At 34.6% G+C, this 26,610-nt stretch overlaps 1 protein-coding gene across 2 annotated transcripts in view; it reads right to left on the bottom strand.

The window, feature by feature from the left end:
• Window positions 1–514: 514 nt before the first annotated feature.
• The window catches only part of myom1a (myomesin 1a (skelemin)), a 35,857-nt gene continuing 9,761 nt past the window's right edge, over window positions 515–26,610 (bottom strand). The window contains exons 11-38 of one of the 2 annotated variants that reach the window (XM_051094925.1): window positions 24,779–24,920; window positions 24,505–24,704; window positions 24,360–24,416; window positions 21,912–22,036; window positions 21,651–21,834; window positions 20,527–20,701; window positions 20,244–20,365; window positions 16,018–16,214; window positions 15,779–15,905; window positions 13,785–13,960; window positions 13,433–13,547; window positions 13,165–13,321; window positions 12,859–12,965; window positions 12,562–12,606; window positions 12,309–12,445; window positions 12,052–12,196; window positions 9,374–9,433; window positions 9,225–9,292; window positions 8,994–9,119; window positions 7,966–8,043; window positions 7,636–7,723; window positions 5,596–5,634; window positions 5,342–5,447; window positions 4,947–5,110; window positions 3,712–3,748; window positions 3,443–3,465; window positions 3,118–3,173; window positions 515–3,005 (exon numbers count right to left, since the gene is read on the bottom strand). In XM_051094925.1, coding sequence (XP_050950882.1) covers window positions 2,745–3,005; window positions 3,118–3,173; window positions 3,443–3,465; window positions 3,712–3,748; window positions 4,947–5,110; window positions 5,342–5,447; window positions 5,596–5,634; window positions 7,636–7,723; window positions 7,966–8,043; window positions 8,994–9,119; window positions 9,225–9,292; window positions 9,374–9,433; window positions 12,052–12,196; window positions 12,309–12,445; window positions 12,562–12,606; window positions 12,859–12,965; window positions 13,165–13,321; window positions 13,433–13,547; window positions 13,785–13,960; window positions 15,779–15,905; window positions 16,018–16,214; window positions 20,244–20,365; window positions 20,527–20,701; window positions 21,651–21,834; window positions 21,912–22,036; window positions 24,360–24,416; window positions 24,505–24,704; window positions 24,779–24,920 — 3,317 coding nt within the window. In that variant the 3' untranslated portion in view covers window positions 515–2,744. The remainder of the gene's footprint in view (window positions 3,006–3,117; window positions 3,174–3,442; window positions 3,466–3,711; window positions 3,749–4,946; window positions 5,111–5,341; window positions 5,448–5,595; window positions 5,635–7,635; window positions 7,724–7,965; window positions 8,044–8,993; window positions 9,120–9,224; window positions 9,293–9,373; window positions 9,434–12,051; window positions 12,197–12,308; window positions 12,446–12,561; window positions 12,607–12,858; window positions 12,966–13,164; window positions 13,322–13,432; window positions 13,548–13,784; window positions 13,961–15,778; window positions 15,906–16,017; window positions 16,215–20,243; window positions 20,366–20,526; window positions 20,702–21,650; window positions 21,835–21,911; window positions 22,037–24,359; window positions 24,417–24,504; window positions 24,705–24,778; window positions 24,921–26,610) is intronic. The other variant, XM_051094930.1, reaches the window with a different exon arrangement.

The following is a 26,610-nucleotide window of genomic DNA, read 5'->3' as shown; positions in this document are numbered from 1 at the left end:
TGACGTGACTGAGGCACTTCAAAAAGAGGCCTCTCACGTGACCGCCGAAGCAGAATTCCCCGGAGCGAAGTATAGAATTCGTGAAACAGCCACCACAACCACTTCCCTTTAGAAGTTTATGATTTGTTTTGTTCAGTTAAATAAATGGTTTCGTTTTCTAAACCTGAATGACGTGCTCATATTCAAGCACCTATAGCCCTAGCTTGTTATGTTCACAGTGCAGGTTCTTAAACTCCAGGTTTGGCAGGTTTTCAACTCAAACGCATTTTCTGCATTGCACCGGATTCGCTTTATTGCATACCACTGACTGTTGGTTTTCAGATTTAGATCTGTGTCAGCTGATATGAGCACAAAACAACAAAGCCTTGACAATAGTTGTGCCTGTTATCTGAAGAACCTTCACAGATTACATTACATTGCCAACTGACTTTACTAAGCGTATGTTTACATATAAAGACAAAAAGCATTAAGCAAGATTTGGCAAACATACAACAATAAATCATAAAACTACAAATGAGATTATCCAGAAATATATTTGATGAAGGATTTACCGAATCACACTATTGGTTTGGTAACCTTTAACGTTTTGTTGTCTGCTGTTAAATGGGATTTTTTTTTCTTCACAAAGCAGTAAATTGACACTGAAAACTACACAAACGTTTTGAATTAAAATAAGACAACAGTCATGATACATGCTGATTTTGCACTATGTTCCAGTTTATGCTTAGAAATAAAGCAACACCCAAAGCTTTTTAATTCAAAACATGTTAATATTGTCTTACCCAAGTGTCTTTATTACTTGCAGGTACACTGCAGTTACATAAAGCAATGAGATGCATGTATCTTAAGTTGCTAAATGGGCTGTGCAAACTTTAACACCTCAAGGTTAACATCTCAATGTTTACTTTTCCATACAGTTCACACTGGTTAGTAAATCAAACTGTATGCTTTTGATGCCAGAATGGCAGCAGGGCTTCATAACCTCTCTTCCCAAATTTTAAATGAATGCATCAGAGCTAGACTTAACTCAACTTAAGTTGTTCCAAACCTCTATGAGTTTTTCTGTTCTGTGAGGCCAAAAAAGATGAAGAATAAAGATAAAGAATGCTAGTAATCAACTCCAGCCCATACATTTGAGGTAAAAAGTTTGCATCCTCCTTTCAGAATTATTACAAATGTTAATTATTTTACCAAAATAAGAGGGATCATAGAAAATGCATGTTATTGTTTATTTAGTACTGACCTTAATAAGATATTTCACATAAAATTTGTTTACATACAGTACACAAGAGAAAATAATAGCTGAATTTCCAAAAAAAAATTACCCGGATCAAAAGTTTACATCCCTTTTAATCTTACTGCTGTGTAGTTACCTGAATGATCCACAGCTGTTTTTCGTTTAGTGATAGTAGTAAACTGTTCACTGTTATTCAAAAAAATCCTTCAGTTCCCACAAATTCTTTGGCTTTCCAGCATTTTAGTGTATTTGAACCCTTTCCAACAATGACTGTATGATTTTGAGATCCATCTTTTCACACTGAGGACAACTGAGGGACTCATATGCAACTATTACAGAAGGTTCAAATGCTCACTGGTGCTCCAGAACGGAACATGATGCATTAAGGAAAAATGTACACATCTCCACTCTGCTCAAAAGTTTTCACCCCTAGCTCTTTATGCATGTTTTTTTCCTTCTGGAACTGCTAACCCAAGCTAACATTTCTGGGACCTGAAGGAGTTTTCTGAAGAACAGCGGGCAGTTTAACTGTTCGGGACAAACAAAGGACTCATGAACTAAACAAAAAACACACAGCTGTGGATCACTGAGGTATGAGCACAGTATTAACAATCAAGGGGATGTAAACTTTTAGACCAGGTTATTTTTTTTATAAATTCAGCTATTATTTTCTCTTGTGGACTATATGTTAACATCTTTTATGTGAAATATCTTATTTAGGTCAGTACTAAATTAACAATAACATGCATTTTGTATGCCCCCTCTAATTAACATTAACAATTAATAATTAATAATTAACATTTTTTAATGATTCTGAAAGGGGAATGTAATCTTTTGACCTCAACTGTACAAATTATGATACTAAAACTATGATACTAAAAATACTGTAGAAGTCAGTAGCTACCATCAACTGGTTACCAAAATTTTTTCAAATATCTTCTTTTGTGTTCAACAGGTTTAGGTTGATTAAATGATAACAGAATTTTAATCTTTGGATGAACTATCGCATACAGTGTGAAATGCCTAGAAGCCCAGTACATCCACCTTTTTCTTCAACGTGGAAGTAAGCCTATGGGGTGAGACTTCCAGTTCATTCGCTACAGGAAGAATAACAACGTTATTTATGCAGTAAACTGTAAAACTGTTTGCACTACAAACCAGTGTGCTCAAAATTAAGTTAATACATTAAAATAATATGGTAAGACACACCAGTTTGCAATATCAAGCAGCAAAACAAGCTGTTTTGTACAGAAGAAAGTAGCTGTACGTGAATAAGACCAGAAGCCAGACCCATAAAATGTAAAAATTGCCTCGCTCATTCTTAAGAAAAGAAAAAGGTGGATATTTCTCACATTATTTGGGAAAAAAATTTTTTAATCACCAGCATGTTTGTTTAAGAGAAAACCATACAATATTGCACTGTGGGTGGGCATGCTTTGAATTAAAATGCTTTGGAAGGTATACTGGTCATCTGTTAAACCCCTCCTCTTTCCCTCTGTGCGTGTCTTTACTCCTTCTTCTCTGCTTCATCCTCTGGGATGTAGACACTGACGGTGAACTCTGCCGCCTCTGTGCCATACTTGTTCTTCACCAGCAGGGCGTATTTGCCCGAATCGACGGTTGTAACAGCAGCAATGGTGATGCTGGCAAACTTGCCGTGCTCAAACTTCAGCGTATAGTGATCGTCAGGCAACAGCGGTTTGTCGTTCTTCACCCAGCTGACCTCGGGAACAGGATCACCCCATACGTTGCCAGTGAGGTTGAGGGACTGAAAAGGGTGAAGAGGGATAAAACGGCAGACTACATTATCAATAAACTCTTTACGATTAATGAAGCACATATGTGATACGATAAATGAAGCACATATGTGATTGTATTACCTTGCCCTCTTGAATGGTGACTACATCAGGCAGGCCGCCCACCACACGGGCACGGTCTACAGACACAAAAAAACATTTATTAAACTGCAGCTTCAAGAAGCTTTATTATGCAATGAACCAAATCAATATCTGTTCTCTCTAAAGCAATAAATTGCTTCCTACAAAAGCTGTTTGAAATGTTTGTTCAGGCATATTAATTTCATCTACTGTACACAGAATAATCATTCTGCACCTGAACATTCAGATTGGATTGCTTTATGGCATGACATTGTGAATCTGTACACACTGTCAAAGCACAATAATAACAGCAAAGACAATCACTTACTTCTCTCTGCTATGGCCGCCGCCCTAAGGAAGGAAAGACGGATAAACACGCTGTTATTTAGGTCTTTAAATAGTGACTCCAAAGGTGATGCATGCTTCTCACACTTTTCAATATCAGGAAGTGCTTGACTGCAAGCCTACTGTGACGCACTCATGGGTGGTCTATTTTAGTATTATTCTGACAGCTCATGCAAGGAGGTCTTGACCAGATAAAAGAACAAAATTAACAAATCCTTGTCTCGTTAATAGAATATGAAAGTTTAAACTTACTTCAGCCTCTTGAATTCTTCAAATGCTTCCTCCCATACTATATAATGAAATGATAGGGGGATAAATAATTTAAAAAGATGAAAAAGGTAATACTAGGTATGTACAGTTGAAGTCAAAAGTTTACATACACTTTGCAGCATCTGCAAAATGTTAATTATTGTACCAAAATAAAAGGGATCATACAAAATGCATGTTTTTTAGTCAGTACTGACCTGAATAAAATACTTCTCAAAAAAGACATTTACACAAGTCCACAAGAGAACAGTATAGCTGAATTTATAAAAATGATCCTGTTCAAAAGTTTACATACACTTGATTCTTAATACTGTGTTGTTACCTGAATGATCTGCAGCTGTGTTTTTTTTTTGTAGTGATAGTTGTCCATTGTTTTTCCTGAACAATTAAACTGCCCGCTGTTTTTCAGAAAGATCCTTCAGAACCTACAAATTCTGTGGTTTTTCAGCATTTTGGTGTATTTGAACCTTTTCCAACAATGACTGTATGATTTTGAGGTCCATCTTTTCACACTGAGGACAACTGAGGGACTCATATTCAACTATTACAGAAGGTTCAAATGCTCACAGATGCTCCAAAAGGAAAAACAATGCATTAAGAGCCGGGGGTGAAAACTTTTGAACAGAATGAAGATGTGTACCTTTTTCTTATTTTGCCTAAATATCATATTTTTTTTCATTTGGTACTGCCCTTCAGAAGCTACAGAAGATATTTACATGATCTCCAGAAGACAAAATAAGTTAAATTTACCCTGATCTTCAAATTCAAAAAGTTTTAACCCCCAGTTCTTAATGCATCGTGTTTCCTTCTGAAGCATCAGTGAGCATTTGAACTTTCTGTAATAGTTGCATATGAGTCCTTCAGTTGTCCTCAGTGTGAAAAGATGGATCTTACAGTCATTGTTGGAAAAGGTTCAAATACACAAAACTGCTGAAAAACCAAAGAATTTGTGGGACCTGAAGAAATTTTATGAAGAACAGCAACAACTATCACTAAACAAATAAAAGCACAGCTGTGGATCATTCAGGTAACAACACAGTGAAACTTTTGAATAGGGTCATTTTATAAACGTAACTATTATTTTCTCTTGTGGACTATATGTAAATGTCTCTTATTTGAAATATCTTATTCAGGTCAGTACAAAAAAATAAGTTCACAATATCTCTAATGAATCCAGAAGTACTGCAAGGTCGCTTGTGTTGGAACACCTGAGCTCTTACCTTGTCCTGACAGGTCAAGAACTCTCTTGACGCTGCCTTTGCCATCGAAGATATCAATAGCATATTTGCCCTTATCCTTCTCGGTGGGCTCGTTAATTTTGAGCCACAGCTGTTCTCCGGTGACTCCACACTGCACTCTGTCTGAGTGGGAGATCTTTGATTCTCTGGAATCAGTTAGAAACAGAGGCAACACACAAGGTCATTGGCCATGAGGTGATACGGTACAGTGAGCAAACAAATTGACAAAACTTTGGTTTGGATTAGTTTTGAGAAGACATTTTGTTGCAGTGAAACTATTTCAGTACAATCTTTCATGTGGCTAATGTGACACCGAAATCACATTAAAACAGCCCACACACACACTGGTAGACAGAGAAGGGCAGCAGGAAGCTTACTTGTGAAGCCAGCCAACACGGAGATCTTCAATATAGTGCACAACGAACGAGTAGAGAATGATTCCATGTTCTGTGCTCATAACCTTGAGCTCGGTTGAAGAATTGGCTACAAGAACAGAGAAAGAAATGTATGGAAATTACATGATATGCACTGATCTGATTCAAGTGCTTGAGAGCACATTCCTAATGGAGCATCATTTTACTGTACATTCAATAACGCTGAGTGGTGAAGGACTGATGGTCAAGACACTCACCAATAACTCTAAATACTTCATTCAGGACTGCTTGATAACCTGTTAGGAAAAAATAGACAATAATCACATTTAAATAGCCTGTCGACTAAAAAAATAACCAAACAATTTAATTACTAATAGGTGACAAGTGTTGTTTTTTAATTGGAATGCAATGACATAAAAATTCAAGGAATTTTGTGTGTCTAGCTGGGTAGAGTACTGTTATTGTTACTGGTTAGAGTATTGTTATCCGTGACTGATTCCAAACTACATTACTAAAACATTTTAGGTCATTTTAGATAAAAAAAAAAAAAAAGCATTTGAGTATTTGAGAATGCCTGCATTACATGTATATAAGACATAATTTGAAATTTTGCATTTTAATAAAAAAGCTTTATTAAAAAAGCTATAGAAATACATGGTTAAATAACTTACTGAGTGATAATTAAAATAAAAAATAATGTGTAATTCAGTAGTTCGAGCAGTGTTCAAATGCTTCTTAAACCTGAAATTATTTTTGTAAATCCAGTTTTCAAATGTTGTGTGGACACCTGACTAGTCTTTGTATGAATCTCCATAAAACTGAAAAAAACCTTTTTCTGGGGGCAGCCGTGGCCTAATGGTTAGGGAATCGGGCTTGTAACCGAAAGGTTGTGGGTTCGAGTTCCAGGTCTGGCAGGGATTGAAGGTGGAGGGAGTGAATAACCAGCACTCTCTCCACCCTCAATACCACAACTGTAATCAATAACAAAGTAACTGTAGTCTGACTAAAAGTATTGTAAACCAGATTACATGTAATCAGTTACTACCCAGCTCTGATGTGCATATATACAGTTGAAGTCAAAAGTTTACATACGCCTTGCAGAATTTGCAAAATGTTAATTATTTTACCAAAATAATAGGGATCATACAACATGCATGTTATTTTTTATTTAGTACTGACCTGAATAAGATATTTCACATAAATGATGTCTACATATAGTCCACAAGAGAAAATAATAGCTGAATTTATAAAAACGACCCTGTTCAGAAGTTTACGTACACTTGATTCTTAATACTGTGTTGTTACCTGAATGATCCACAGCTGTGTTTTTTTTAGTAGCTGTTCAAGAGTCACTTGTTTGTCTATTTAAACTGCCTGCTGTTTTTTGGAAAATCCTTCAGGTCCAACAAATTCTTCGTTTTTTCAGCATTTTTGTGTATTTGAACCCTTTCCAACAATAACTATGATTTTGAGATCCATCTTTTCACACTGAGGACAACTGAGGGACTCAGATGCAACTATTACAGAAGGTTCAAACGCTCACTAATGCTCAAGAAAAAAAAAGGATGCATTAAGAGCCAGGGGTGTAAACTTTTGAACAGAATGCAAATGTGTACGTTTATCTTATTTTGCCTAATTTTTTATTTTTCACCTAGTACTGCCCTTCAGAAGCTACAGAAGATACTTACATGTTTCCCAAAAGACAAAATAAGTTAAATTTACTCTGATCTTCAAATTCAAAAAGTTTTCACCCCCTTAATGAACAGCAGGCATTTTAACTATTCAGGACAAACAAGGGACTTGTGAACAACTATCACTAAACAAAAAAACACACCTGTGGATCGTTCAGGTAACAACAGTATTAAGAATCAAGCGTATGTAAACTTTTGAACAGGGTAATTTTTATAAATTATAAATAAACTATTATTTTCTCTTGTGGGCTATATGTAAACTATGTTTTATGTGAAATATCTTATTTAGGCCAGTACTAAATACAAAAACATGCATTTTGTATGACCCCTCTTATTTTGGTAAATAATTAACATTCTGCAGATTCTACAAGGAGTTGTTTTTCTGGTTTCGTTTCTGTGCAAGACTAACGAAATTCTGTTGTATGTCTGTGCTCAATTTCTTTGAATTGCAAATCAGTAAATTCCACAACCTGTCATTCCTATTCAAATTCCAAATCAACATCCTGTGGGATGCCGCTGGTTCAATGCAAATTCTCTCTCAACTGAAAGTATGCCAATCCTTAAATTCAGAATTTTGATCAAACCAGATGAGAAAGTGCCTCCTACCTGCATCTGTCAGGTTCAGCAAAGTTTTGTCCTTTCCTCTTTCATCCTTCAGATCAACCTCATATATTCCTGCATCCTTCTTTGAAATCTGTAGGGGAATTGCAGGAACAGTGAGGCACAGACACTGGACACTAGTTTCATCAATACGAATCAGAAGTTAAAACACTTTTGAACAACATTTAAATAAACGAAACAGGAAAGACCGAAAAGCCAAGCTTTTCTCCTGCGGAGGATGCTGCAGGCCAACAGAGTAAGAGAGGAAAAGACAGCACCACCACAAAAAAACAACATATGGACACTGATGGCAACTTATAAATCAAAGCTCCAGACTTTTGGCTTGCTTGGACTTTCTTCGGCTGCAGGTTTCTTTTTGCAGGTTTTCTCTGCCTTTTCGCTCTTAATAACAAGCTGTGAATTAAACAAACAATGCAGTTAATGCCAGCGCCCCCTACTGGAGTGGCAAGGGAGTTTGCCTCTCTTCTGCAGTATGCATTAAATCCACCCCTCTCTCAGTCCAGCTGGACTGGCACCTTATTGGTAGTTGAATTCAGTCAAACTAAGATGGCTTTTAATATTTATAACCCATTAATATTACAAAACAGAGGTCAGATTGCACATAAGATGATCATTTGCACTACTGCCATCCAAATCTGATTGAATTCAAAAATGACTTCCTTTAAAAACCAAGGTTCACACACGGAAGAACCATATATTTATGATATATGGACATAAATGTTGATAAATGTTGTAAATAATTAAAAAGGTTTTGCATCCTGTCTGTTCAAAGTACAGGGCATGACTAACATAGGTGCATTTGCCATTTCAGATTTCCTTAAACGGTCAGTTTACTTCAATAATGTGATTTTATTACTAATATTGCTGTAACCTTCATTAAATTAACATTAACCAGCATTACATTGCTGTGTTAACCATTGTAAGATTTCTGAAGGGTTGCATTGCATAAAAAGTAGTCTAAAATAAGCCTAAGCCTAAGCCTAAGTAGCTATTTGGCTGTTAGTTAATATTTTTTTTCAACGTAGGTGATGTTGAATGAAAATGAAAGGCATTTTAGAGGCAGAGTGAGTTATTAAATGTGGATAAAACTATTACTTTTTAGGATGGCATTTGATATAATAAAAATGACTTATATGTCCTCTAAGGAAATAAAGAAAAGAAATATATTCTTTAGTACTATGCAAATATCTCATCATTTATGAGTCCGTGTGTCAGAGAGGAGAGTGGCTTTTAGCATAGCAAAGCCTTTAGCATATGTATAATACTGGATCTAGCAAAACTGCATTCCTTTTAATAATCATATTGACGCTGGAATCCCAGATCATAGTCGAACCAAGTCTGACCTTGCCAATGTCAAAGATCAAGACGTCATCAGATTTTCCGATCTTCTTAGCATCCTCATCTTCCTCTTCAATCTCAATTCCATCCTTAAACCAGGCAATCTCAGTGGCAGGTTTGATGTTTCCAACCTATTGCAGGAGAAAGATGGAAAAGGGGATTTTAACAAGTATCTTTTCAACCTGAGGCATTGACAGACAGTTTCATGTTTTCATCTTTGATTCCTAGAGCCTTGCCTTGCATTTCAGATGCACGTCACATTCTGCAGTGACCTCGAAACTGAGATACTCCACGAAGTGAGGACCTGCGTGTGGGAGAATATTTTTAGACACTCAGCAACTAAAATATGATTTAACACAAATAATACAGTGTACAGACAACGCACCTTGTCTTCTGACCCATTCTGCTCTCTCAAACTCAGACTTCTTCTGAAGCTCAGCAAACTCTGTAAAACAGAGTTATAAAAAAAAATTACAAATAGAAGGAAATGATCAAAGCGTGCAGAATACAGCTTATTTCGAGTGTTGAATTCTGTTTAGAGGCCATTCATAAGCATTCCCATGAGAGAGATCACAAAACACATTTCTTGTCACCCCACCTGTCTAGTTAATTTGGATTTGGAGTTATACACGGTACTCTTCTGCCCTCTAAAGGACATACGGATATATAGCTCTGGTAGGTTGCTGTACTAGTGAGAATGTTACTAGTAGTTCACAGGTTTGTATAATGGGCTCACAAACATCAAGTACATACAAATCTGGGGTATTATTATTATTATTATTATTATTATTATTATTTTTATTTACTCAAAACAATATGAGTTAAAAATGAGTGATTTTTTTTTTTAATTAAAAAAAAAAGAATTTATTAAATAGAAGCATTTTAGCTAATGGTTTAAAACTTTTGTGCATCTCTGAATCTATCTATTTGCTTACAGCATGTTTTGTTTAAATATACACTACCGTTCAAAAGTTTGGGGTCAGTAAGACTTGTAATAGTCTTTAAAGTAGTCTCTTATGCTCATCAAGGCTGCATTTATTTGATTAAAAATATACAAAAAAACAGTAATATTGCAAAATGTTTTTACAATATAAAATAATGTTTTTTATTTTAACATACTTTAAAATAGAATTTATTCCTGTGATGAAAAGCTGAATTTTTATCAGCTGTTACTCCAGTCTTAAGTGTCACATGATCCTTCAGAAATCATTCTAATATGCAGATTTATTATTAGAATGATCAATGTTGGATAATATCAACAGCTGTGCTGCCAAATATTTTTTGGAACCTGTAATTTTTTTTTTTCAGGATTCTTTCATGAATAACAAGTTTAAACAGTACAGTGTTTATTCAAAATATAAATATTTTATAACAATGTAAATTATTTATTATTAACTTTTAATAAACTTTTAATTATTAACTTAATACATCCTTGGTGAATAAAAGTATTAATTAAAAAAAAAAAAGAAAAAAAGAAAAGAAACAATAAAAATGTACTGACCCCAAACTTTTGAACGGTAGTGTATATTAATTAAAACATTAAAAATCTTATTGTTCAAAAACTTAAATACATTACCATTCAAAGGTTTTGAACTAAGATTTTTAATGTTTTTGAAGGTCTTTTTAATGTTTTTTAAGGTCTCTTCTGCTCACCAAGCCTGCATTTATTTGATCCAAAGTACAGCAAAAACCGTAAATTTGTATAATATTTTTACTATTTAAAATAACTGCTTTCTATTTAAATATATTTTAAAATGTAATTTATTCCTGTGATTTCAAAGCTGAATTTTTAGCATTATTAAGCATTACTCCAGTCACATGATCCTTCAGAAATCATTGTAATATTCTGATTTGCTGCTCAAAATTATTATTATTATTAAAATTATTATTATTATTATTATTATTATTAATATTAATATTAATATGTTGAAAACAGCTGAATAAATTATTTTCAGGTTTCTTTGATGGATAGAAAGATCAGAAGATCAGCATTTATCTGAAATAGAAATCTTTTGGAACATTATTATTAATTATTAATGTCTTAATCATCACTTTTGATTAATTTAAAGTATCCTTGCTAAATAAAAGTATTAATTTCTATAATTTCATCCCCCCCCCACTATACCATTTTGAATGGTATAGTGTATAATGTTATAAAAGCATTTTATTTAAGATAAATGCTGACATTTGGATCTTTCTATTCATCAAAGAATCCTAAAAAAAAAGGTACTCAACTGTTTTAAATATTGATAATAATAATAATAATAAATGTTTCTTGAACAGCAAATCAGCATATCTGAATGATTTCTGAAGGATCATGTGACACTGAAGACTGGAGTAATGATACTGAAAATGTAGCTTTGATCACAGGAATAAATTACATTTTAAAGTATATTCAAATAGAAAGCAGTTATTTTAAATAGTAAAAATATTTCAAAATGTTACTGTTTTTGCTGTACTTTGGATCAAGTAAATGTAGGCTTGGTGAGCAGAAGAGGCTTATTTTAAAAAATGTGAGCCTGGACCACAAAACCAGTCATAAGAATCAATTTGTCCAAATTGAGATTTATAAATCATCTGAAAGCTGAATAAAGAAGCTGTCCATTGATGTATGGTTTGCTATAATAGACCAATATTTGGCCGAGATACAACTTTTGGAAAATCTGGAATTTGAGGGTGCAAAAAAATCAAAATATTGAGAAAATCACCTTTAAAGTTGTCAAATGAAGTTCTTAGCAATGCATATTACTAATCAAAAATTAAGTGTTGATATATTTACAGTAGAAATTTTACTAAATATCTTCATGGAACATGATCTTTACTTAATTTCCTAATGATTTTTGGCATAAAACAAAAGTCGATAATTTTGACCCATACAATGTATTTTTGACTATTGCTACAAACATACCCCAGCGACTTAAGACTGGTTTTGTGGTCCAGGGACACACACACATATATATATATATATATATATATACATATATATATATATATACACACACACACATACACACTACAGATGAAGTGACTAAAAAAAATAAACGGATTAAATTATGACCTCACCTTCTCCAATAAGCACTAAGCTGGTGCGACCAGTTGCTTTGCCATCAACAAGGTTGAATGTGAAGGTTCCTTCATCAGTAACCTCCAGTAAGTCCATGAACATCTCAATAATGCCAGTACTTTTGTTAAAGTTCATTGTGTACTTCTGAGTTTGACAAACAACAACATAAAAAACACAACATGATCATGTAAGATATCCAAGTTTGTATGACAAATATTGTTAGTCCACTGGAGCTAAATGCTCCGATATATCTTACCTTTCCTTCATGAATGATATTATCATTGAAGACATATTCCACTTGGCAATTAGAAGTGAACTTGCCAACTTCGGCCCAGAAACGCACACGACCCTTCTCCTGCAGCTCAATGGCCATTTCACTTTTGAAGGGAATTACTGCAGAAAATTGCTCAGAGTTAACCTATAGCAACCTACTAATTGGTAAACGTATATTAAGTATGCATACCGACTATACTGTAAAAGTCTGGAGTAGGTCTAGGTAAAGCACTTACTGGGGAACTGGTGGTCACGGCTGATTTCCAACAAGCGCTTAAGACCTAGAAAAAGTAAACAACATCACATGTAATCAACAAAGCTTACGTCATATGCTTTTTTGATGTGAAGTATTTGTTGTGTGGAACAATTTGTCTTGTTTATGGAAAAGAAATCAGCAGCCGCTGTACTCTCAGTTGACATTAAGAAGTAGTGATCTCCTTGTGTTCCCTTCTTAAGCACGAACGTCACTCAAAGAAATGTAATGGGATGGAATATCACCGCCTGCAGCCGCAGATTAAAGGAAAGTGACTCACCTTCCTCAGTGAGCGTGTAGCTGGCAGAGACACCATCAACGTTGGTCACAACACAAGAGTAAGTGCCCAAGTCTTCCAACGATGGGTCATTAAAGATGGCTCTGGACCTGCATAAAGGAAAATCAATGGTTCTGTCAACAGTAATACATAACAAATGACTCACATTTAGTCATTTAACATAATATAAAAATACAGGACTAAAGATTCAATAAAATCTACTGGCTTTTGATTTTTGAGGTCAGAGGAGTCTATATTATTTGGGTATCCAAACACTATATGACTGTATTAGTTTCGAAGTCAACTTACTTGCCCTCAGAAGTCTGAATGGTGAGACGAGAAGTGTCAGTGAGGGCCTTGTAGTTTTTGGACCACACAAACTGAGAGTCCTGTTTAAGATCGGCGCACTCAAAGATCAGAGAGATCACACCATCATCGTCCACATCCACAACAATCTCATTGGTTCCTGAGGAGAACCCAACGTGTGACAAAATTAGAAATGGTGATGGCAGGTGGTGAGTGACAGATGTTTTCCTCTACAACACGGCAGTGTCCATGTCCTTGAATAAAATCTCACCAGGGCGGGTCACAGCCAAAATTGCATCAGTTGACTTTGAGGGTCCACCTACACCTGCCAGATTCTTAGCATGGACACGCAGCTTGTAGGAAACACCCTCTTGGAGACCAGTTACCTTTATCAAAAAGAGAAAATTAACATGAGTAAAAAGCCCTCTGACATTTTGTTCTTTCCGTTCTTTTGAAGAAAAGTGTTTCAACACACACATACAAAAAAAAAACATTAAAAAACAAAAGCCAGTTCTAGGAAATTGGTTTGCAATTAAGTCATGGGAACAGTTCCGTCTCCTTTCTAAAAACAGAACTTGAGCTATATACTGTGAACTAAAACAGCCACTTTTATAATAGATTACCTTCATGTAAGTATTTTTTGTGGATCTCTCTTGGACACATCTCCATCTGCCATTCTCTTCCTTGTAGTCCACATAATATCCAGTCACAGGACTGCGACCATTGAATGTGGGTGGCTCCCACAGAAGGACCATGGAGTCTTTGCGCACCTCCAGGACACGGAGGCCATTAGGAGGACCTGGGTTTGTTGAAAAATAAAATGCACACAGAGAAGCACCTGTGATACATCACCGCAGGTAAAAGGAGTACACTGGTTTGTAGTGCAACAGTTTTACCATTTATTGCATGTTGTTATTCGCTATATTTCAGCAGCAAAAATAATTCCAAAGAAAGACACAGCAGAACCACACCGTATCTCACAGCAACCAGCCGATTCACTGCTGAATGATTCAGTGTTTTTAATGAATCGGTCGAGTCAAATTTTCATTAGCCCTTGCATATCTGATGAATCAGTCATTTGAACAAATCGTTTGAATGAATGATTCAATGACTCACTTATTAGATGCTCACTTGCCGCCACCTACTGGCGCGTTATCACGTATCATTTCCCACTATAATTTCTTATTTGTATTTAAAAAAAAATATTTAAAACAATCTCATAACATTATTTAACACAGATGTGTTTTTCCAGTATAAATGATTTAATTTGATGACGTATAGAAAACAACAATCATATTATTGTAATTGAATTGAAAAAAAAAACTGTAATCATTGTTGAATAAATTGAACCCAAGTCCCTTCAGTTACAAATCGGTATGTTTGGCGGCCACCTTAAATAATAAATAGGCAGCACAGCTTCTTTCAGTCCTAAGAATGTGAATTATTTTTACGTGTCAATCATTTTTTTGTATATGTTTATTTAAAATCAGCAATAAAATTAACTTAACAAGCTGGGCTCAAGACCTGACAAATTTTTAACAAGTCAAAACTTTTTAAAAAAATATTTAAAATAGTCGGCGCCAACAGCCTTGTGGTTAGTGCGTCGACATATATGCGGCGACCCGAGTTCGAATCCCATCTCGAGGTCCTTTGCCGATCCCTTTCCCCTCACTATGCCCAGTACTTTCCTGTCATCTCTCTACTGTCCTGTCCATTAAAGGCACAAAAATATACAAATATTTAAAATATATGAAAAAGCATTAATTAATTAATTAATTCAATTTATTTATTTATTTTTTAGATAACATTGAAGGTTTTGGGAGGTTTTTTAGAGGAACATGGATTTATGAGGCAATCCTAAAAGTGTGATTTCTAGAGCAGGCAAAATTAAAAATAAATAAATAAATAGAAATTAAAAACTGGCCATGTCAATAAAACTCCATTGTCATTTGTATAATGAACATATGCCAAGCTCTAAAATATTTTAGATATTCTGAGAAAAAAAAAAATCTTAAAAATCCTTTTTTATTTCTTCATCCTAATCCTGTTTTTTTAGTCATGGGGCCTTGAATATTAGTGTGAACAAAAGGGGACCTTGGAGTTAAAGTCAAGAACCACTGTTCTAGAGCACACAAACTCAGAAATGCAATTTACGCTCCTATCCACCTGTTTCTTCAACGCTGAAGTAAGTCTATGGGTAAGACTTCTGGTTCATTATCCGCAACAGGGAAATAACGAGAAGAATAACGTGTAGTAGACGGTAAAACTGTTGCACTGCAAACCAGTATGTACTCATAATTAAAATAATAATTTAAAATAAAAGGGTAAGACACACAAATTTGAAACATCAAGCAGCAAAACGAGCTGTTTTGTACAGCTAAAAATAGCTGGATTTGGATGAGACCGGAAGCCACACCCATAAAATTCCCACGCCCACATTTATGGGAAGAAAAAGGTGGATAGCTGTGGAATTTCTTCTTCTACTTGATTTCTTCTTGATCATTTTCCTATGAGTGGCCTGTCTCCTCCCCATTATAATCTCTCCCATACACTGATTTAAACAAGGATGTATATCTATGAAAATCTAAATGCCTGACATAAAAGCTGAGTAGTTTACCTGGAACAGCCACAGTCCATTCCTTGCACTCCAATGGGACAGTGGGTACGGAGGATTCACTAATACCAGCCTGATTGACTGCACGCACCTGGAACTGGTAGAACAGGTTTTCCTTCAGGTCAGTCACCTATATCAAAGAGACAGGAATAGGGACAACAGTTATTCAGATCAGTCTTCAGCACCATGTTAACTACAAATCACACAATTTTTTATAAATACAACACTATATCATCACCTACTTTGTAAGATGTACTAGTGACTGCCTTGAGGTTAATTTCATGCCACCTGCTAGCGACTCCATCCTTCACTGTTCTGTAATCCAGGTAGTAACCTCTAACATCTGCCCCACCAGTTTTAGCAGGAGCTTGCCAGCCCAGCACCATGTAGTCACGGACCCTCTCCTGCAGGGTCACACCGACAGGAGGGCTTGGGACGGCTGCAGAAGGATAACACGTAGTTTAGCACACCAAAACATTTAAACATTGGCTGTTTTACATCTGTTACTCAAACCAGCACATTCTCCTCTTGAAAGAGCACAAGATCTGTTATGTATCTTCATTGTAAGATGACCTGAAGTTTAACTGTTATATGCTCTTACAATACAAAATTGTTACTTAATAAACATTCTGCATTTGATTGAACAATGAAGAGTCAAAATAATAACTTCACTACATTTTCATGCTGTTCAGACAAACAGTCAGTAAGCATGCAGCTCTTGTTACAAAAAAACACCTGTTAATATATCATATGCGGTCTAGGTTAAATTTAACCACATAAAAAAAAAAAAAAAAAGATCTTAAGTTTTTTTCATGCTGTGACTTTTTTTTCATTAGGTCTGTTCTTACTAACCTACTATAATGTGAAAAACAGTTTTTTATATTGTAATACAAAAATTATCTATCTATCTACCTATCTATCTATCTATTTTCCATCCATCAATTGATCTATGTATCTATCGATCTATGTATGTATGTATCTATCTATCTATCTATCTATCTATCCATCTATCTATCTATCTATCGATCTATCTATTTTCCATCCATCATCTATCCATCTATCCATCCATCATTCTATTATCTATCTGTCTATCTATCTATCTATCCATCAATCGATCTAACTATCTATCTATCGATCTATCTATCCATCAATCGATCTATCTATCTATCTATCCATCTATCCATCCATCATTCTATTAATTATCTATCTGTCTATCTATCTATTATCCATCCATCCATCTATCTATCTATCTATCTATCTATCTATCCATCCATTGATCGATCGATCTATCTATTATCCATCCATCCATCTATCATCTATCTATCCATCGATCTTTCTATCTATCTATCTATCTATCTATCTATCTATCTATCCATTGATCGATCGATCTATCTATTATCCATCCATCTATCTATCATCTATCTATCCATCGATCTATCTATCTATCTATCTATCCATCCATCTATCATTATCCATCCATCCATCTATCATCTATCTATCTATCGATCTTTCTATCTATTATCCATCCATCCATCTATCCATCGATCGATCTATCTGTCTATCTATCGATCTATCCATCAATCGATCTAACTATCTATCGATCTATCTATCCATCAATCGATCTATCTATCTATCCATCTATCCATCCATCATTCTATTAATTATCTATCTATCTATCTATCGATCGATCTATCTATTATCCATCCATCCATCTATCTATCATCTATCTATCTATCGATCTATCTATCCATCGATCTTTCTATCTATCTATCTATCTATCGATCTATCTATCCATCTATCCATCCATCTATCTATCTATCTATCTATCGATCGATCGATCTATCTATCTAACTATCTATCTATCGATCTATCTATCCATCTATCCATCCATCTATCTATCTATCTATCTATCTATCTATCTATCCATCGATCTTTCTATCTATCTATCTATCTATCTATCGATCTATCTATCCATCTATCCATCCATCTATCTATCCATTGATCGATCAATCTATTATCCATCCATCCATCTATCTATCTATCTATCCATTGATCGATCAATCTATTATCCATCCATCCATCTATCATCTATCCATCGATCTATCTATCTATTATCCATCCATCCATCTATCATCTATCTATCCATCGATCTATCTATCTATTATCCATCCATCCATCCATCTATCCATCAATCGATCTATCTATCTATCTATCTATCTATCTATCTATCTATCGATCGATCGATCTATTATCCATCCATCCATCTATCTATCATCTATCTATCCATCTATCTATCTATCTATCTATCTATCCATCTATCCATCTATCCATCCATCATTCTATTAATTATCTATCTATCTATAAATTATCCATCCATCCATCTATCTATCCATCTATCTATCTATCTATCTATCTATCGATCGATCGATCTATTATCCATCCATCCATCTATCTATCATCTATCTATCTATCTATCTATCTATCCATCTATCCATCTATCCATCCATCATTCTATTAATTATCTATCTATCTATAAATTATCCATCCATCCATCTATCCATCCATCTATCTATCTATCTATCTATCCATTGATCGATCAATCTATTATCCATCCATCCATCTATCATCTATCTATCCATCGATCTATCTATTATCCATCCATCCATCTATCATCTATCTATCCATCGATCTTTCTATCTATCTATCTATCTATCTATTATCCATCCATCCATCCATCTATCCATCAATCGATCTATCTATCTATTTATCTATCTATCTATCTATCTATCGATCGATCGATCTATCTATTATCCATCCATCCATCTATCTATCTATCCATCTATCTATCCATCTATCCATCCATCATTCTATTAATTATCTATCTATCTATAAATTATCCATCCATCCATCTATCCATCTATCCATCCATCTATCTATCTATCTATCCATTGATCGATCAATCTATTATTCATCCATCCATCTATTATCTATCTATCCATCGATCTATCTATTATCCATCCATCCATCTATCATCTATCTATCCATCGATCTTTCTATCTATCTATCTATCTATCTATCTATCTATCTATCTATCTATCATCCATCCATCCATCCATCCATCCATCTATTCATCAAGCGATCTATCTATCTATCTATCTATCTATAACTTGACTGATCTATCCATTAGACCACTACAAAATTATTTACTACTTATAGGTATGTGTTTGTTCTATAAACTACTGATAACATTTCTTCCAAATTTCAAATAATTAAAAAAATTAAAAATATTGTCATTTAGAACATTTATTAGCAGAAGATGACAAGAATTGTAACAATGATTCATCCACCTGTTCATGACACATAATGATATACACATTTGTCACATTCTAAACAGGTCTATACTCACTGTGCTCAGGACGAAGGATGACCTTTGCTCAACTTGTTCTACCACCCATCGTGCTCATGCATGGTTTGCATTACACACCCTGTAGTTATTCAGCAAACAGACACACAGCACAGACACACCTGCATGACAATGCACAAGGCACACTGTCTGATTTTCCATCAATGTGCATTTTGCAGTCTGGGATAGTTAACGAGATATCCCTATTGTCTTTTTCACATGGCTGCTTTGTTAATCTTAGTACCTGGATGTTTGTGTCACAGAGAATACACTCAGGTAATAACTGTGTGTTTCGGAGGGAATTAAAGTAGTTCTGATAGCAGGACAGGGCATGCAGAGGCAAGACTCGTTTTACTAAGATGTTCATGCAGCATGCAGGCTTTGTGTTTTTAGCTTGGTGGTATGCAGTATGCACAACCTTTATATACAGTATAATGGTGACTTTAGTAGATGGTATTGAAGGTGAGGTGAGATGGTAATGTAGGTATAGAGTGAATCTGGAGGATGGTTTTATACTGGTCAAGGACAGTGCTGGCATGAAAAGAATGAATCACAGATATTAAATGTTTTAATGGTTTACTTTCAAAAGCTACAACATGAAATATATACGCACTGAATGCATTACACACATGGCTCAGATTAAAGTGAAAGTTCACCCAAAAATGAAAATTCTGTCATCATTTACTCACCCTCAAGTTGTTCTAAACAATTCTTCTATTGAACATAAAAGATATTTTTACATAAAACATATATTATATTTTAAAGAACGTTGGTGACTAAACAGTTAAACAAACTAATACAGGTTTGGAACAAATAGTTTTTGAGTGAACGGTCCCTTTACTTTGAACCAAAGCTAAAGATCAGGTATATATTTTTTGTGCATCTCAGATTCAAATGTATATGCCAAAATTCCAATGTAAAAAAATGAATATGCTGACTATTGTATCAGTTTTGTTATGAAAACTTGATTAAGTATGTTAATTTTTAAGCCATGCTACTTGTTAGTTATACCTGCTCTCTATAAGGTGTCTTTGGTCTAAACAAGATTCAAGACAAGATATTTACCAATGCTTGCTCGTACAATGCAGGCCTCAGATTCGGCACTGCTTCCACTGTATCCTGCAGCGTTCACAGCCTTCACCCTAAACACGCATTTGTCCCCAGTGTTCAGCCCGTGGCACACAAACCTGCCCACCAGAACACAAGTTATGAGCAGTTACATAATAATAGCTTGCTATAAATATCTATATACATTTTTTTATTATAGTTCAATAGAAAAATGTCGTTAGTTTTAATAGGAATGCATATTTACAGCAGCTTTCTATCTCAAGTCACTTGACTGGCATACCTAGTGCCTTTGACTGGCTTGTTGTTGCAGGGAGCCCATACGCCACTGCCATTGACGCTGACCTCGATGTAATAGCCCACCAGATTCTTAACCTCCTTAGACGCCCCCCAGCACACCACAACAGATGTGTCAGTGTTTCTGATGGGAATAACAGGCCCTGGGACAGAGGGCAAGTCTAAAAACAAGAAAAAATAAATATATAAAACAAAAGACAGAGAATGATGTTTATCCGATTTCAAGGCAAGCCATACTCAGACTTACATTTACGGGACCATGCCTATCATGAAAAACCTTTTTGGTTATTTTGAAATAAAACATTTCTCTATGCAGACATACACTATCTTTCAGAGTTTGGGGACTGTATTATATTTTTACACTTATTTATATTTTTGAAAGAAGTCTCTCATGCTGCACAAAGGTGCATTTATTATTATCAACAGTTTTATTATCAAACCTTAAGTAAAAACATTAATATTGTGAAATATTACAATTTAAAAAACAGTTTTCTATTTTAATATGTTTTAAAATGTAATTACGTAGGCTTGAAAAACATGCTAGCAACATGCTAATCATTTCAGAAACATGCTAGTTACATGTTAATGTTAGTGATATGCTAAAAACATCTTAACATGGTAATCATGTTAACAATATCCTACCAACAGAAATCATTCTAATATGTTGATTTGGTGCTCAAGAAACATTTCTTATGCTTATCAATGCTGAAAAACAGATGTGCTGCTTAATATTTTTGTAGAAACCTTGGTACATTTTTTGGGATACTTTCATGAACAGAAAATAACAGCATTTATTTAAAATTGAAATCTATTGTAACATACTAACATTATAAAACCTTCTTTACTGTCACTTTTGATCAATTTAATTCATTCTTGCTAAATTAAAGTATTAATAAAATATTACTAACCCCAAACTTTTGAATGGTACGTCCCTGAACTGATAATGTTGGTCTCATCCCAAATTCATGCCATGTAGGATTAGAAAATGTGCAATATGGCCCCTTTGAGGCACTTGTCACAGAAGGTCTCTGTCACATTCTCTCTATCATGCAATTCAGAACATGTGTCACTAACCCATTTTCTTTTTTTGTGTCAAGTGCTAATACTCACCCAATCTGTCTCCCACAGTGGTCGCCCCAGTTTCTTCCGACGCCTCTCCAACTCCGGCAGAGTTGCAGCTACGGACACGGAAGCTGTAGGATTTGCCTTCGGCAAGGTCGAACAGGGCAAAGCGGGGGGATTTCACTGGCATCCCGGTGTTCACCCTCTGCCATGTATCTGTACCCACCAAGCACTGGGAAAACAGTTGATAATCCAAAAATGTGCAAAACTCAATTCAAGGTAAAAATCAAATACATTATTTTACCTCACCTTCTCCACATAATACATGACACCCTCATGTCCTCTCTGGACAGGTGGCTTCCAGCTCAGTACCACATAACTCTTAGTAGCCTCAGTGACAGCCAGGTCAGTAGGTGAACCAGGAACCACCCCCACTGAAAGAGATGATGATTCAAATCAGTTGAGATGGTAAACGAATCACGATACAATCAGGGGTTTATAGGATGGGTCTCTGAGGGCAACGGTCTTCAGACAGGTTTTCATAAGCGTGTTCATAATCACTGCGCTGCTTTGTTTACAGCAGCAACCGAGAAAAAGCTATATTGCGACTGTTTCATAAGCGCCACCTGCTGTCAAAGAGTGAATTTGCATTTTCATGCAGTCCGTTTTGTGCATATGTTTTATGTAGTATAAAAATTATTTTCAAAATTCCGTTTCTACTTCAATTTTCTAAATTATACAATCTAATTTAGATTAAAAACTGTTCGTGCTGCATTTGTGTATTATCTTCATTTGGTTTGCGATTAAAATGCAGTGGTTGTCTCTACTTTTAAACTGAAAGAGCACAGGCAAAGCCTTTGTTTATATAAAGAGATTTCTTTTATTGGTTTTATGCATTTCATTTTGGATTTGTTTTACAATTTCAACTTAGTTTTGTTATTTGACATATTTAAATTTTACAAAGACATGTTCAATATTTTGTCCAAGCAATAATAAAAGAACACTTTGTCATTAATAATAAAATTTCTCTTAAATCTCATTTTGTTAAAAAAAAAAAAAAAAGTGAAAAAATCGTAACGTGAGTTGATAACATGAATAGTATTAAACTGTGAGCTGAGCGAATCATTAGCTACATCCCTAGAAATAATGCTGCGGGAATTTTCACAAATTGGACGTCATTAGAAACTTAGAAAATTACTCAAAATTTATTTTTATATTGGATTTTAAATTTACGCTTCTAAATTTAAAATCCAATATAAAAATAAATTTTGAGTAATTTGCGTGTAAAACAGACCTTCCCGAAAATTCTCCTCAGGATTTACAAACGCTTCTTAAATGTCCGATTTAATAGTTAAACTTGTGTATGTTAATGAATTCCAATCATTCGTAAATAAGGGCGCTCGTGCACGCTCATTCACAATTAGCATAATCCCCGCCTATGAATTACAGCTACGGAAATTGCATGTCCAGGAACAAAGTGGAATATTCTGGTCTATTTTCTCAGGTTTGACTCCAGTATATTGCAATATAGTATATTCAATAATGTGTCCACCAAGGAGTTTTTAGCCAGTTGAAAAAATGTCAGGTGCACTTCTTAAAATGACCAGATGGTGGTGTTTGAAAACGCTTTGGCGTTTTTCCAGCTGAGACACTATAGGCTATCCACTGCGGCAATGTATCAGTAGTATCTCATTTTAAAGAATTTTACTTGATTTAAAAAAGCAGTAACCAGTATTATTTGCTTCTTCATTGTTGTAGGCAGTCGTTGTACAAGTACGGTTGGGTAAATAGTGACAGTGAGGAACGCTGCATTTTAAAGTTATCAACACAGCTACGAAAAAAATAAAAAATAAACATCCAAAAGAGGGCAAGGGCAAATGAATTTGTAATTATTATTATGGTAGTGCATCAAAATTCAGTGTCACCAGTTTGCCAAAAAGAACACAGAACGTTTTACGCACCATTAACACGTGGTAGGGAGCAGGTGTATATTTCTTTAGTGCCAACTAACATTTTGAAAATACGAACACTTTCATGAATTCGAAAAATTATGTCAGAACAGTTTTGCTCGTATTTCATAAATGAGGCCCCGTATTTCTCTTCTATTTTTACATTTTGATTATCTTTGCTGTTATCTAATGCTTACATAAAGTTAATCTTTAAAAATATAATAATTCTCACATTTAACACTGTTAGATGCAATGTAGAAAATCCATACATGAATATCTATTTTTATACGTTATAATGCTGCAATGCCTAGATTTGCTTGATGAATTAAATAACTTTTTGTATTTCTTTTATAATGCACACTACTGTTCAGACGTTTGAGGTCAGCAAGTTTAAAAAAAAAAAAGAAAAGAAATGAATACTTTTATTTAAGGACTCATTAAAGTGACAGTCAAGACATTTACAGTTACAAAAGATTTATTTTTGAAAGAAATGCTGTTCTTTTGAACAAATAATCCTGTTTTTAAGAATTCTGAAAAAGTTTCGACAGAAATATTAAACGTTACAACTGTTTCAACATTGATAATAATAAGAAATGTTTCTTCAGCAGCAAACCGCCCTATTCTGAAGGATCATGTGACACTGAAGACTGGAAATATTTTACAAAATTACTGTTTTTACTGTTTTAGCAAATAAATGCAGTCTCCTGAGACACTTCTTTTAAAAAAAAACATAATTAACAAAAAATCTTACCAACCTCAAAATTTTGAACAGTAGTGTACAAAATTATGAAAGACTGTCATCAAGTACCTGTTGGGTCTTCCTCAGTGAATTTGATCATTCCAGTCCATGGAGCCGAGGGCCCAGCTGTGAAAAAAACATACTTTTTCTCATAAGCAAAACTGACTGGCTTTGTACTTCAATTTTAATTCTTTGTTCTTCAGTCTTAATTCACCTCTAAGGCGGGCCCGGTCTGATGGATCCATGGCAACTACAGGGTCAGAGGCCCGGGACGGGCGGCTCACACCAGAATTGTTGAGAGCTCGCACCCTAAAGGTGTAGGAGCGGCCCTCAATAAGCCCAGTGACAGGAAAACGGGCATACTTCACTGGAGTGTCATTACACTGGGCCCAGTGATGAGTGCCAACCTCCAACCTGTGAAGAAATATTTAAATGAGAAGCACTGGTGTGAACTTTTAAGATCTCACTGCTGATGATATATGACTCACCTGTCAATGAGGTAGCCGATGATGGAACTGCTGCCCTCCACTGCGGGCTGCTTCCAGGTAACAACCACATAGTCTTTATTGGCGTCATGACAACGCACATCAAGTGGAGCAACAGGAACCCCCTCCTCCTCCACATCAGCATCTGATACACACAAATCAGCTTGATTTGCGCCCTGCTGTCACATCTAATTATGGCAAAGTAAGATACATGACAGCGCCTCCGCTCTGTGAACACAGCTAGCTAATTACAGCTCTCTCTTAAGTTAGGAAGTGTTTTCATGATCACATCATGCGAAAAGTAAGCCTCAAGGGCTTATAAAATAACGTCAAAAACAGATACTTCCTAAAAAATTATGAGCCAACAACAAGCTTAAAATCAAATCAAATGTATAAGATTTGCTTTTATGGTAACACTTTAATGTATTATACGTTAATGTATTAACTAACATGAATGAACAATGAGCAATACATTACAGCATTTATTCATCTTTGTTAATGTTAATGAAAATACAATTGTTTATTGTTAGTTCATGTTAATTCACAGTGCATTAACTAATGTTAACTAGCACAACTTTTGATTTTAATAATCCATTAGTAAATGTACAATAAAGAAGATTAATAAATGCTGCAGAAGTATTGTTCATTCTTAGTTCATGTTAACTAAAGTAATGAACCTTATTGTAAAGTGTTACCAATTTCATTTATAAATGAATAAAACAATTCATATTTTATTTCTGATTTTAGGTATTATTAAAAAAAGTACACTATGAAATTTTAGACTCTGGGGTCAGTAAAATGTTTAATGTTTTAAAAAGAAGTCTCTTACTCTCATCTATTGCATTTATTTGATCAAAAATACAGTAAAACAATAATATTGTCAAATATCATTAAATATAAGTATATATTATTTCCAATTTGGTTTATTTTAAAAAGTAATTTATTACTGCAATAGCAAAGCTGACTTTTCAGTAGTCATTTCTTCAGGCTTCACATGTCACGTGATCCATGAGAAATTATTCTAAAATGCTGATTTGTTTCTCAAGAAACATTTATTATTATTATTATTATTATTGTTATTATTATGAAATCTTAAAACAATTGTTCTCAAACATTTGTGGAAACCATGATACTTTTTTCAGGATTTTTTGATATGTGACCCTGGACCACAAAACCAGTCATAAAGGGTTTTTTTATTGAGATTTATATATCATCTGAAAGCTGAATAAATAAGCTTTCCATTGATGTATGGTTTGTTAAGATAGGACAATATTTGAAAATCTGGAATCTAAGGGTGCTAAAAAATAAACTATTGAGAAAATCGCCTTCAAAGTTGTCCAAATGAAGTTCTTAGCAATGCATATTACTAATAAAAAATTAAGTTTTGATATATTTATGGTAGTAAATTTTGAAATATCTTCATGAAACATGATCTTTACTTAATATCCAAATGATTTGTGGCATAAAAAAATTAAAAAATCGATAATTTTGACCCATACAATGTATTTTGGCTATTGCTACAAATATACCCGTGTTACTTAAGACTTATTTTATGGTCCAGGGTCACATATAAAGTACAAAAACAGTAAACAGACATAATATTAAATGTCTTTAATGTCACTTTTAATCAGTGTAATGCGTTCTTGTTAAATAAATGTATTAATTTCTTTAAAAAAAAAGTTACAGACCCCAAACTTTTTAACGATAGTCTAACTTGTACTTCACACTGGCTGCCTTTAATGCCGTCAACCAAAGATAGAAACAGCATTCCCAGAGAGAAACCTAATACATGTGTTAACTCTTAAAGATACAGTGCATACAGCTTGTGCGAGTAC

Source organism: Labeo rohita, chromosome 2, assembly GCF_022985175.1.
Source record: "Labeo rohita strain BAU-BD-2019 chromosome 2, IGBB_LRoh.1.0, whole genome shotgun sequence".
Lineage (NCBI taxonomy): Eukaryota > Metazoa > Chordata > Actinopteri > Cypriniformes > Cyprinidae > Labeo > Labeo rohita.
The sequence above is the reverse complement of the archived record's forward strand: the minus strand, read 5'-3'. Positions and strand labels throughout refer to the sequence as shown.